This window comes from Harpia harpyja, chromosome 9 (assembly GCF_026419915.1).
Source record: "Harpia harpyja isolate bHarHar1 chromosome 9, bHarHar1 primary haplotype, whole genome shotgun sequence".
Taxonomy (NCBI): domain Eukaryota; kingdom Metazoa; phylum Chordata; class Aves; order Accipitriformes; family Accipitridae; genus Harpia; species Harpia harpyja.
The window spans coordinates 20,860,644-20,874,509 of NC_068948.1; the positions used below are offsets into that span (position 1 = coordinate 20,860,644).

At 35.8% G+C, this 13,866-nt stretch overlaps 1 protein-coding gene across 3 annotated transcripts in view; it reads right to left on the reverse strand.

The window, feature by feature from the left end:
* Positions 1-13,866, reverse strand: part of SLC7A6 (solute carrier family 7 member 6) — a 30,843-nt gene that overhangs the window by 11,290 nt on the left and 5,687 nt on the right. For 2 of the 3 annotated variants that reach the window (XM_052796285.1, XM_052796286.1), the window contains exons 2-5: positions 12,641-13,213; positions 8,722-8,847; positions 6,728-6,872; positions 4,085-4,208 (exon numbers count right to left, since the gene is read on the reverse strand). In XM_052796285.1, the coding sequence (XP_052652245.1) occupies positions 4,085-4,208; positions 6,728-6,872; positions 8,722-8,847; positions 12,641-13,172 (927 nt within the window). In that variant the 5' untranslated portion in view covers positions 13,173-13,213. Of the gene's footprint in view, positions 1-4,084; positions 4,209-6,727; positions 6,873-8,721; positions 8,848-12,640; positions 13,214-13,762; position 13,866 lie in introns of those variants that run through there. The other variant, XM_052796284.1, reaches the window with a different exon arrangement.

Sequence of the window (13,866 nt, forward strand, 5' to 3'; positions counted from 1 at the left end):
GGTATTCAAAGATGCAACTGAAGTTGTCATCTTTATCCCCAATCTACCAAGAAAGCTGTACAGCTCCAAGAAAAATGACAGCCGGCTATGCAGGCCAACCAACTATTTGCTTCAACCAGGAATCATTTTTAGTTTGTCCAAGAAGTAAGCTGCCAAATATTACCTGTTGTATGAACTCAATCAAAACACCCCAGACATGACCAAACACAGGAAGCAGCTAACAGGCTATGCACTGGCAGCCAGTATGTTCTTTCCTGTTAGAAGATGAAGCAGCCCAAAAAGTGCTTGTGGAGCCAGCCGCCCTCTTCACAAACAAAAAGTACAATGGTGCTCTCGGATGAAAAAAATATAGTTGTTCAGTGACAGAGGAAGAGGAGAGAAAATTTCAGCTTTTATTTATTTCTTTTAAGTGTGTTTGTGCTACAGAGTAACTGCTTCACATGCAAAAACCAGTAAGCGTTGTGATGGTTTGCGTAAGGAGGTAAAACAGAAGTCAACTGTGAAACTGACAGGAATCTTCGAAAAAGGAAGCGATTTTTACATGATCAGCAACCATCTGAAGAGCATCTGCAGAACTTCTAAGCTAGCTGTTGCTGTATTATTTAAATTACATCAACAAAAAAGAGCTTAAAAAAATTAGTTTCTTAGCCCCAACACTGAGACTATACCATAATGAAGCTAATACTGAAGTAAAAGAAGGACATTTTATCATTTTTTTCTGAATCATCCCTTGTTTACCTCCCAGCCACCAAGAAAAACAGTATGCAAAGTGATGTGCAAAGATACACTATTACTAGTATTTCTTTTACATACAACTTTTACTCTCATCATTTAGAAACTGGAAATAGCTTTCCTCCAACTTTCTAGCTCGAAGCCTCTTGACTGAAATGAATAGGAGAAAGCTACTCCATTCCTTCCCAAAATAGCAACAAGGAAAGATTAAATTTAACCGCTGCTTTACTACACAAAAGACTCTAAAATGCAGCAATATTATTACCATGTTTCTTTAAAAAATCATTACTGTAATTTTCACCCTAAAACTACATAAAGCGCAATAAGGAAACTACAGCAATCTGTATCATGTATCACATGTAGAATATGTGAGCAGATCAAAGTGGCGCATTTTCATCAGATTAGTTTTTTGAATGGCTTAATTCTCATCTCCTTTCTTCATTCATCCACTGACCACAATGCCCTAAGTCTTCTAAAAGATTCCACTGAGGATAAAATTCTCTTCCACCACCCAGAGTAATTTCACCATGAAGATTTTTACATTTCTGAATTATAGGAGGGTTTTCAAATACAGACCATTACAGTCATTAGCTCTTTTTTTTTCTTCCTATTCCCTAGAAAACTATGGGTGCATTATGAGTGCTTTAATTTGAACTGCAAGTGCATCTTTGAAGCAACTCTCCCAAATATTGCCACTTACTGCTTTTTGGTTCACACTGTTTAACGTCACAGCAAAAGGGAGCTTGCCTTTTAGAAGAGGCTAAATTGGAAGATGAACTTCAAGAGCGTACCTACTGCACTCCCCTACTGCAATCCAACCACACATAAGCATTCAGTCCACAGTACCTCATTAGAGGTAGTCCAAAGTAAAATACCCCTGAAGTATGAATAGTGTGCATGTCAGGTCCTCAGTGTCAACTGTTCCACTCTACTGACATCCTTCCAGAGGTCCACACTACTTGCTAATGTATTAGTAGATCAAGCCTAAAGTTGGTTTCATAAAACTGGGCAATTAAATTCATATCAGCAATGAGTGATGTATTAGGTATTAAACTTCAGCTGCACTTTCACCTTATCATTCTAAAAGGCATATAAGTAGTGGCAATCAGAAGACCATCGCTTGCCAGCTGGTGAGACATCTCACCAAAGATGCCTTTAGATAGAACATTAGTTAAGCTTTTAAGTGCAAGTACTTGGCAATCCTGAGATCTAGTGAAAAAGCACAGTTCTAAACTTCCAAAGTCATTAATTCGGTTAAGTTCCATTAAAACTAGCACAAAACGTAAATCCCCTAATAACTTTGGAAATCGCAAACATATTTCTTCATTCTTATCCTGGTCACCCAGTATCTCTGCATGCAATTAGATTGATTAAGGTCTTGATTCCTAAGTCTTTCTTTTTTCTCTTCCATGTCTGGATGCATTCTATACTAGAGAAGACGACCTCATCTGTCCAGTTCTGAGTATTACGGTTTCATATAAAATTACACAGCACGTGTATATACATAAAAGTATATACACACCAAAAAACCCAAATATATACTCACTTTTGGTCAAGAACAATGTCAAAGAACAATTAAATGAAGTGTATATAAAATCATAAAAACTTAGGCCTGGGTTTCACAAGTGTAGTAAGGTTCAGGCATCTGTCATCCCTCCTTTATCTGACCTGTGATTGCTGCTGCAGTGCTACCACTTCCTGTGTACAGCAACACAGATTGGACAGGCCCACAGTGAATCACTCCCCCAGTCTCCCAGGGTGGATCAGTTTTCCGGATCCCATTCACCAAATGGCTGTATAAACCTCTCTGATGACTAAGGGCAGGAACAGTAGAGTAGGCACAGAATACTCTTAGGGGATAGGCTGGATTAGAGAATTTCATTGCTATCAAAGAAGTGTATTTTCCAAGTCTTTGTTAGAAAAAAACCAATAGTGTGCTGCTTTACAGAGGTCAGGACAGACAGTGCACTGTGTATTGGCTTTTAGTTTTGTCTGTATTAATTAATTATAGACAAGAATTAAAAATTCCATTATCAGTCACTGGAAGGTACTTTATATGGGATACTATAGCCTACAACAGAAACAAATAGTCCTGGAGATTTTATTACCCTTTAGCTTATTCAAAATGAAATATTTTCTGTCCATGTCTTGTTTTGCTTCATTCTGAAGTGTTTTACCAAATGTTTCACAATATATTTTATGACAACTTTGTATTTTCATATTCTAGCTAAAATGAGGCAAAGAATTAAAGTTTATTTATTTTCAATACATTTTGAAATAAACATCTGCGTAATTACATTTGAAATAACAAGTTACAGCTCACATTTACCAGAAACTATTTTGAAAGCTTACACTAATCAAGTTTGAAAGAAAGTCAAGTAAGTGCTTTTGCAGAACCATCTGCCTAAATACCCAAAACAAGAGTTTGCTGATTTGCTAAGCTAGTTTTCAATCATAGTAATTGGGAACAGAGTGAATACGTCCTTCATTTTGATGTATTTAAAACTCTCTGCCCATTGTCTAACTACTTAAATTTTAGAAGCCAGTTGGGAATCTAAAAGGGAGGAAAGCTACTTCTTTTCCTCCAATTTAAATAACCAAAAATAAGATTAAATTTTCCAAGTCTCAATTCTAAAGGACATAGTAACCAGTACTATCCAATTAATTCACTAGCTAGAGGGCAAAAAAACCCCTTCACTATTGTTGAATGATTAGCTTTAAGTATAAAACATGATTTGACCAGCTTTTACTTTAAGAAGCTTATGTATTTTAATTGGATTCAAACTTCCATCCATATACAAAAATAATGAATTTCAATATATTAAAAGTTGTTGGAATTAATACAATATTGGAAAGACAGAGATTTATGTTATTAAAAAGGAGATACAAAGCTAAACTTTGTCACAGCTGAGCTGTGACATCCATTTACAGATTTGCATTGCACCAATTATTAGCTCAATACAATGTAGCTCCATCCAACACTGTTCTGCATACTGCTCCAGCTTTCTAAATACTGCAGCATAAAGGAGCAGAGAAGACAACTACATACTCCTACTAAGTCTAATTTACAATCAGCTGAAAGTGCACAAGTCTAATTAGTGTCTTTGCAAAATACATTAACACGATGCATCTGTGCTTGTTTTAATAAATCTGATACTATTATTATATGTGATTTCATTAACTGCTTCTCTATTTAAGATTAAATTACTCGTGATGAGTTGTTCTGTCCTCCTGTATTCAGTGAAGTACTCTAATAAACTAGGGATTTTTCCTGTTTTGTTCCTCAAAATGAAATGCATCCCTAAAAGGTGAAAAGTGAATAATATAGCAAAATACCACATGGCCAACTTACCACTGCCACAGCATCACTAGAAAGAACGGCTTCGACATCCAGCACTGTATAGTAAGCTATATTGGTCATAATATAGATAACAGTCACAATTGGCATAGACACTGCAATAGCCAGTGGCAAGTTCCTGTAAGACAAAAAGAAAAAAAAATAAAACCCACAACCCAGGAAAAAAAAAAATCCATTAATAACAGAATAAACTTATATATTTGCATGCTTTACCTCACAGATAAAATGTATGAAGATGGAATAGATTTCAAAACAAGTATCTCGGGAAGAGTTTAGTTTCTTTTAAAACTAGAAATTCTAATATAGAACACTGGAAAAAACCCCAGATTTTTTGCAATAACTTAAAACCTAAATTATGTGTAAAAAGGGATTCTATGCAACTGCTCTTCAAGTACCCTAACTTCAGGGTTTCCAGATCCGTAAAAACAGCCTTCGAATTTACATGCTTTAAATTATTTCCTACTGGCCATGTTAATTACCACAACTAGAACCCAAAGGAGCAGAGCTCTGAGTCACTGCAGCCATTCTCCCTGGGGAATGCTGCTGCTCTTCTGGCACCTACTTCTAGAACTGATGCAGGGAGATCCACTAAACTGAACCACACTGATCTCCTCATTTGCACTCATCACTGCAGAGAACAAACTAACTGGGCTGTGTAACTGCAGCAAGTACAGATGCAGAGAGCTACACAGCTGTGAATCTTGGGATGTGGTGGATCTTACTAGCAAACATATGTATAGAAAGTAATACAAAAAAAGTCTAGAGTAAGATGAAAACACTGCAAACCTCTAGATGTAAACAGGTAAGATTTAATTTAAAGCTGAGAGAAATTCACAGGCCTGAGTCTGCAGCTCCACAGGCAGAAACTCTGCAGAGCAGGAGCAGAAGCAAACTTTTAGTTTTAGGTTTTGGCTTTTCTCAGCCTTATTCTTTCCCCAAAGCTTGCAGGGATATTCAAACGTCTCAAAAGGGAAAGCAGAACTGAGAGTGTTACTCTTGCATTTGCCCAGTTTGAAATCAAACATGGCATGGTGACATGGATGAGCATTTGCCATGAACATGGTTTTCAATAACAACAACAAAAACCCAACAAAAACGCAACAAAGCAGAAAAATGAAATGCACTTAGGAAGTTTCCTCAAAAATTTCCTGAGGCCCAGAACTCCAGTTGGGTCTGTCTGATGTTGTGGAAGCAGAGAAACAAACACACACCACAACCCCCCATATAAATCAGTAAATTAGTAACTGGGAGTTCTGACTCTGCTTCCAGGTTGCACACTCACAGTAAGAGACCTGTGAACCTCAGTGCAGAGAAGAAACAGAATTAGAAAACCACTTAGAAAGTAATTCAGAAATCTTATGTAATGTAGCAAAAAGCTGAAATGGCATTTTAAGGACTTTGCATCACCCAAGATTAAAGCCAAGGGACTATTTCAAATTTAACTTGTGGATTGCAACTATTCACTGGACAAGCATGAGGGCACTATGAACCAAGTGAATATGAAAAATATGTAATTCTTGGAGTAATTTTATAGAAGTCTAAAACACCTCATTATTCCCAAGAATTGTCAATGTAGAAAGCTGAAATCTGAAGTCCACTTTATCAGCTACAATTGTTACCAAGACCGAAGCTTGTATTAGGCACTGATGCCTATAAATAGCAATAGAAATTTTCATCAGCTAAATATCCTGTGAAAAAAACTATTTTTCAAAACAATACATCTAATACAAGAGTTATCCAACTGATAACACAGAACAATACACTAACTTTAAAAGGATGAAAAGGCGCTGCAACAGCACTCAGAAAGGGGAGCTCTTTCAGTGGAAAAAAAACAATTTGAAGGACCAAATGACTGATGCAAACACAAAACATATGTCTCTTCTGAATACGTATAACAAATCTTTGCAAGACAATTTAAGGAAACACTGTCAACCTGAAATTCAGTCTGACTAAAAATAGCTATATTTGGAGTTAAAATTCTTATCTGCTATTTTACCTTTTTAATAGGTAACTTTCCTGGTTAAATAAATGCACAGCATAGAACTCAGGAGTAACAACAAACTGCAAAGTCAAAATCAGTTGGGAGAATTGAAGAAAAATCTCTCTTCCATTCTTTCTTTCGGTTGTAACAATCTGAGCTGTTGCTTATAATAGGAAGTAAAAATGATCAAATGGGATTCTATTTTTAACATAAAGGTATCTGCTTACAGACTTACAACAAGATTATTCAGTCACACTTTTAGAGCATAAATTCATGGAAAAGGTAACATTCTTAAATAAGAAATCAGAATTATTGCACAGATAAACACAGCACAGACTACACTTTGTTTCACTGCAATATTAACACCTATTGTAATAAACAGCAGCAACATCTTGAACTGAAAGCTTATCAAGCACTCAATACAGCATCCTGCAATCGTCTAGACTTATTCTTTTTTTTTCTCTTTTTTTTTTCTTTTTTCATTTTTAATAGAGTTAAAAACTAGTAAATCTTTGTTAGTGGCTGTTCACAGCCTTACCATCTAAGTGCAGAGCAGTTCTACTCATTTCAGTATAAGCTCAGAACTCGTTAGTGAAAGACAGCCACAAACAAGCAATTTGGGAAATACCCAGGTTTAGAAAGCTCAAATCGTTTACCTTTCTGGGTTTTTGATCTCTTCTGTTACAAAATTGAGCGTATCCCAACCAGAGTAAGAGAACAAGGCAGAATAGAGAGCAAGGGAAATGTCTCCGATATCAAAAGAGGATCCCTCAAAAGAGTTCTCAAAGTGCGATGAATGTCCTGCATTTGAAAGAGATGCTATGAAGTACAGGATAATAAAGTACAGCAAGTAACTTTTTTCAATGTGGCACACAAATACAAAAAACCTCACAAGCCCTAATTCCTTCAAGGGTGCTTATTAAGCCCTTTTGCCAATTCTACTCTGTGATTCAGCCATGAGAATAAACATAGCATTTAAACTACTAAAAATTATGCTCTGTGGATGATACTGTTCTATAATTAAACACCTAGTTTGTCCACAATGGTACAAAAAGTTCAGGAACATTAAGCTCAGACTAAGCTACAAACAACTGTCAATGACAGTACTCAGGCTAAGGGTATTTTTTATAACATATATATTTATAAAATAATCCACTCTATCCTTCTATATCCTTTTAAATTTTCAATCATTTAGCCTATACAGAAAACAAAGATTCAGTTTATTTAGATAACTATGACAAAAAAAACCCAAAAACCTAAATGGATATTTTAAGTCTTAGCTATTAAAAATAGAAAACTGAGAATAATTAACAGAACATAAAATATTATTGTTACTTGAGATAAAATTTTCCCAAGCTACAAGAAAAAGCATATGTTTTTTTGTGCGAACTTTTGCCATCTTTTGACTTGAAGCCAGTGAAGACAAGCTCATCAATACCAGTTTTATATATTCAGACTATTTTACATATACACACACACACAAAAACACTGAATACAGAAAGGTGAGTTACCATGTAACTCCAAAACATGCCCTGTACTATGCATCGTGAAACGTTTAGACTTCATCAAAACTGGCCAGGCAAATATTTGAGGCCTCTAAAATGCCTTCACTTATTTCTCTTCCCTACTTTTTATCCTAATCAGACATTACTATTCCCTTGGCACAGACATAGGCAGAGTAACTGCTGAGTTAGAAATTGAGAAGGGAAACAAATGTCAAGGAAGTTAGTAGTGAACAAGCTCAGTATCCACAGAACAAGGGATGGGCAGATGTGCTAAGGATTAAATACTCTAGCAAGGTGTGCTAAGGATTAAATACTCTAGCAAGGTGCTCACATATGCATATTCTTGCTCCATTCACAATAATTACCTTGCTCATGGACTTTCAACAATAACCGGTTGGAGCAAAGGACACAAATTGCCAGATTGCCAAGGAAAGACCTTTAAGGCAGCTTTGAAAGCAGGGTAATTTTTTTAAGCTAACACACTAATAAATTCTCCCGAAAGGAAAGGCTAAGAACAAAACTAAGTTCAGAATTCTTCTAACTTGAAGGCACAAGGTCCAACACACACACAAATTAAAAAAAAAAAAACATAAATCCAAAACCCCAGCAACTTTCTAATTCTCAACAGCTATAACAGAATTCAGGATCTGAGCAAAAAAAGAGCTACTGTTTCACAAATCTACTTACGTGTTCTTACAAATCTATTTTTGCTTTAAGTTCAGTCACTTTCAGACTTGCACAAAATTCATTTTGTAAAAAAATTATTCAGTTGATCTCATTGTAAAGTAGTATGCTCCTTACAGATATTTACAGCTTTCTCTACTCCCATCGTATTTTGCTAGCTCTGTATTTTGCTGTTTTCATTTCCTTTATTATTCCATACTGCAGGCTGTAAATTGCACAACATTGCTGAGCAATCAGTTACCTTCTTTCACCCAGTTCAAAGTCAACTGAGATAGGATAGCTTCTCATGATATAATATCATGATAATGTCTAACATTGGTATTATTGGTGTTTTCAAAGTGGCTATATTATGCCTGTACCGAGGCATTTGATAACACATACAGAGGTATTTTACAGTCTTTAAAGCAGTTACTCAGTTTAACTGATAAATACAAACCTTTGCTTTAATTTTGTAAGCTTACCCTGGCATATTTTAACAAGTCCAGTTACGATGATGACAATAAGAGCAGTAACTTTAGCATAAGTAAATATATCCTGCACCCTTGTTCCCCATTTAACGTAGGCACAATTTATAAATGTTAGAAGACCTGGGGGGAGAGGAAGTGGGGAGAAGAAAATAGAAAAATTAAAATAGTATTTGAACAATATTCAGTTTAACTAATTTTTCAAAGATTTTAAATTACAATCTAAATATGCACTTACCTGTTACACTTAGGTTAAACTAAGCAAAATATACTGATACTGAAAACACACTGGTTGCAACAAAACAGTAGAAAACAGATGTTCTAAACACACTGTTTCAAAAGATGGAAGATCTTCACCTTCTCTGATTACATGCCCATTTTCCTAACACTACCTCTCATCAGCTGCACTCTGCAACTATCCTGAAGGTAAAGAAACCATTACATGAAATAATTCATTTCAATGTATCGATATTGTTATGATAAATGAAAGATTATCTAGAAATTCCTTTAGGTAAACATATTAAAATAGGTTTTGAAAAGTTTTTTTATCCTTCCTTGTTAGGCTGAGGATAAGTTCAACATCCATGGAGTGCTTGCAATACTGAACATGGTCACAAGTGATTCAATACTCTCTTCCAGTTGTATTAAACTGTATTACTAAGAGAGGTTAGAACAGATCTGACCAAATAACATGCTTTACAGCTAATGCAACATTAATCTGGATTTTTAAGAACTGGTAGTAAGTAATGAGTATTCTGAGTATATTTCTCTGTCTATCCCAAAATAAATTAGTATCAGACCTATGTCACAAGATTGTAATGGAACTTGAAATGAGACTTTCAGATTTCACAAGTATTTTAGTAACAGTGGCTGACTAAACTTACTCATACAATCAACTTCCCCAACAAACACTTTTCAAGCTATTGTTTAAATACACTGTTCTCATGACTGTCAACATTTTGCTTTTGCATTTATTACTTTTTCCTCAAGTGGAGAGCCAGATAACCTCTGCCTAAAATCAAATGCTGAATATTGAATAGGATTCGGTATCTTCAGTATTCTTTATTGAACAAAATACTAATTCAGTGCATATTTTTCTTATCCAGATTATCATTACATTATTGATTCCAACCCAGAAATTTAAATATTTCACCCAAATCTCAGTTTTTTTCTCTAGCTAGTAAAAAAGTGGTTATATTCTACTGTATTTATCTCCAAACAATTTTCTTCTACTATGTATTTTAAATATGCATATAAATAAAAACTAAACTTGACTGTTTAAGGAGTAAGATAGTAGCAAATCAAAATTAAATGAAAAGATATGATAAATTATTTCCTTTCCCATAACCCAAGAATAATGTGACACCATTAAGATAAAAAATGTACATAGCACAGTTACCAAATAGAAAAGTAATAATTTTAAAAAGATAACAAAAGAAAGGTAAGGATCTCAAAAGCATGGCACTAGTATACTAGACAGTCTGGCCAAGTGGAATAGCTGAACGAGATTCCACTGAGCTTGGCAAGATGAGGGGGAAAAAAACCCAGTTGTATCAAATTTCAAAAGTCAGGACTGCTGGCAGCTCCTGAAGAGCCCTCAGGAAAAAAACAACTCTGCTTGGTCTCTGCTCTTCAGTACTAATGATCGGTATTATCTATGGAGTATTTGCTCACAGGGTTTATTTTGGCCATTAATTTTTTTTTTTTAAGCAACTTTCATTGGGATTAATTATTATTAACTCCTTATTTTAGTGAGTTAGGGCTTGGTCTCTACTTCAGATGAAATGCTAGTCTGTCTCTGCTATCTTAAAAGAAAAAAAAAAAAGAAAGTTAAGAATCTGAATAAGCTACATCCCCTCTCTCTCTCTCACTAAAATTACTCTCTCATGTTTTCTTCAACTTAATTATCATTAACCTACTTAAAGTTCCTGAGAACTGTCAAGTTTAGTTCTGTAGCACCAGATGCCACCTCTGTTTGCCAAAATGATTGACAAGTAATGCTGTGTAACACTAAGACTGATTTCACACTAGATCTAGTATTGTTACTACTACAGTTACAAAAAAAAAAAACAACAACAAAAAGAAACTCTCCAACAAACCCACCCATTCTCACATACAATCTCTTACCTAACCTATGTTCAGACTTCCACTCCCAGCAACTTCATTAATGAAGTATTAATTGTATCCAGAGCTAAGGATTGGACACACATCAGCCCTGCCAGGCCAGGGAGAAGTGTAGGCTTTAACAGGACCAGCTACATTAAGTTGTAGAGTAGGGGTGAGAGTCTTAGCACTGACCCCTAGAGCAGGGCAGAACAACCATTTTAAACCATAAAATGGACCGTTAAAGTAAGTTGTTCCACCTACATGAGAGTGATCTTGCTGTCACATGTCTCCACTAAAGCAAAAGGTGCTAAATCCTCTCTCTTAGCAGCAAGTGTAGAGGGCATCACGTTGTCTTTCTACATCTACTATATAATCGTTTTAATTTAATCACTTTGTCTTAATTTCTTGCTTTTTGACAAACTGCTTTTTAGAAGGGCTAACTCCCCTCAAATGTGAGATACCTTACATGGAAGAGCAGATTCCCCCACACTCCTGAACCTGTGCCAGGATACCTTGGGACAGTATCTGTTTAAGGAATGTGAACATGACATTACATGTTCTTCATTTCTTTCCTGAAGTTGTCATAATGAAGTGTGGACACACATTTGGAAGGGAGAAGGGAGACAGAGGGAACAGAACTAAGCTGACAGATTTTTTGGAAGAAGTTTGTGATTATTCTTCCCACTACCTGGACCTGAACCAGCACATTAGTGCTTTCCCAACAGTAACAAATTAACTTACAAAAATGGACAGAGAAGCTATAATGTTCACAGCTAGTTAGAGGTCAAATATTTGAAGCACACACTGCTGCTCTCTCCGTCTTTCCCCTCTTCTAGTCCTACATAGACAACTGTAATAAGGAACATTAGAGCTATTTCAACAGATTCCCTGTTGCCTCAAAAAGGAACCAGCTAGGAGCCGCACATCTCCTCCCTGTAGCATATTGTTGGCAGTAAAAAAGCCCAAGTTCTGTACTAGCTTTATGATAAAAGCATCACGTCAATAGGGATGGCAGGCTCCACAGCACATGGCAACTGATCAGTACATGACGAAGGACATGACATGACAGACTTTCTGGAATACATTTTTCACTGTTTACTGGAAATGTAAAATATGCATATAAACACTTTTAGTAGGAAATACCTAAAATTAAATAAGACACACACAGTACAGTCATACCGTTTCATTCTCTTGATACAGCAGAACAGTCCTGATTTGAAGCACATGGACAGTTGTTCTTCTATATTGACTAACAGAGCTGGCTAGCTGATTAAAAACATTTCAATGCTTTATGTGCACACAAAATTTCCGCTTTTCAAAACAGCTTTACAACAGGTACTGTTGTCTGATATTACAGTTAATCACAAGCATAAAGAATAATCTTGAATGAATGACCTTTTGAAACCCTACCAGAGTAATTACTTCAGTATGTCTACATTGAGAAGCTATTGTAAAATAAATTACACCAGAATTTATAGCATATAGCAACAACTCTTAGACCACACCAAAAGTATCTTGAGGTTTCATTTAATATACCTCTCTGCAGGAAAACAAACTTTTTCCCCATTTTTGCCATGTAAGTAAACTTGGAAGAGTTAAATACCTTGTTCTGCTTCTGAATGAGAAAATGGTAATTCACTGGCTGAATACCTGTGAGTTATTCATGTGCTGGAAATTGTTCTTTTCCCCACTGTAACTCAAACCATTGCAGATTCAGTATGCAACAACTCTGGGACTTGGTAGGATTTGTTTTAATAAAACTTAATCCTGGATAAAAAAATTAGCATAGTAAATTTCAAGAAATACTTACATTCACAAGCAGCTGCTATGAGACGGCAAGCCAAATATGGAGGATCACAAGAAGGGAAGAAAGGTTGAACTATATAGTTAGCAAAGGTGATAGCGATAATCGCCTGACTAGTTGGCTCAACAATTAGGAGTGAGGTCCACAAACGAATAAAAGCAATGAAGCTCCCAAAAGACTCCAAGATATACGCGTAGCTGGCTCCTGACTTTGTAATAGTGGTTCCAAGTTCAGCATAGCAGAGAGCTCCAAAGACTGAAAAAATCCCTCCGATTGCCCAAATTATTAGAGACAATCCATAAGATTTGCTGTAGATGAGAACTCCTTTGGGAGAGACAAAGATACCTGAACCAATCATGTTGCCTACTATAAGGCTTATCCCATTTATCAAAGATATTTCTTTCTTCAGTTGCATTGTATTTTGGTTTCCATCCTGCATTTCACAGCTGTCACTTGGATCTGTCCTGTCTGATTTACTGACGGGGCTGTATTCAGCCAGTGAACTATGTGACTTCGTACAATCTGTCCTTTCTCCCATTGTGGAAAGACTCTGAATTCTCCAAGACTCCAAATCACAATCTAAAACAAAATATAGACACCTGAAATCATTACAAAATTTTTTATCCCAGGATTTTGTTGCCAAATATTCTTTTCACCTTTTCACCCTATGATTTACATATGTAAATAGAGAAATCCCTTTTTGTTACTTCTTATGTTTCCTTACACAAAGGTAAATCCATGCATAGTTAAAATAAACTAAAAAACCAACATACACAGAGCAAGAGACAAATTCCAATATAACTTAAGCTGAGAAAGGAACTTCTACCTTTATGAAAACAAAACAAAACAAAAACGTAGGAAGGACAGAATTGAGGGATTCCAATGTTGAAAAGGAAGAAAGAACAGATAGAAGCAAAGTGAGGTGATACAGAAAAGCAAGTATGGGAAGACCAAGCTGGAAGTTCTAAGCATGAACATAAGATTTATTTCAGTACTAAAAAAATCAATCAATTTATTGGACTTAACTCATGTAAGTTATAAGTGATATAAGCGGTCTAGTAACAGGGTTGCACATTTTATTAACACAGCATGGGCTCTTGCCTAGGGTTAATATGAAGAGATACTTACTCCAGAATTCCCTTGATCCAGCTCTTGACTTTTAACTGATACTACAGTTCACTCCCTCCCTCCTCCACAAAACCGGTCCCAGTTCCCACTGCCTCATTTCTTGG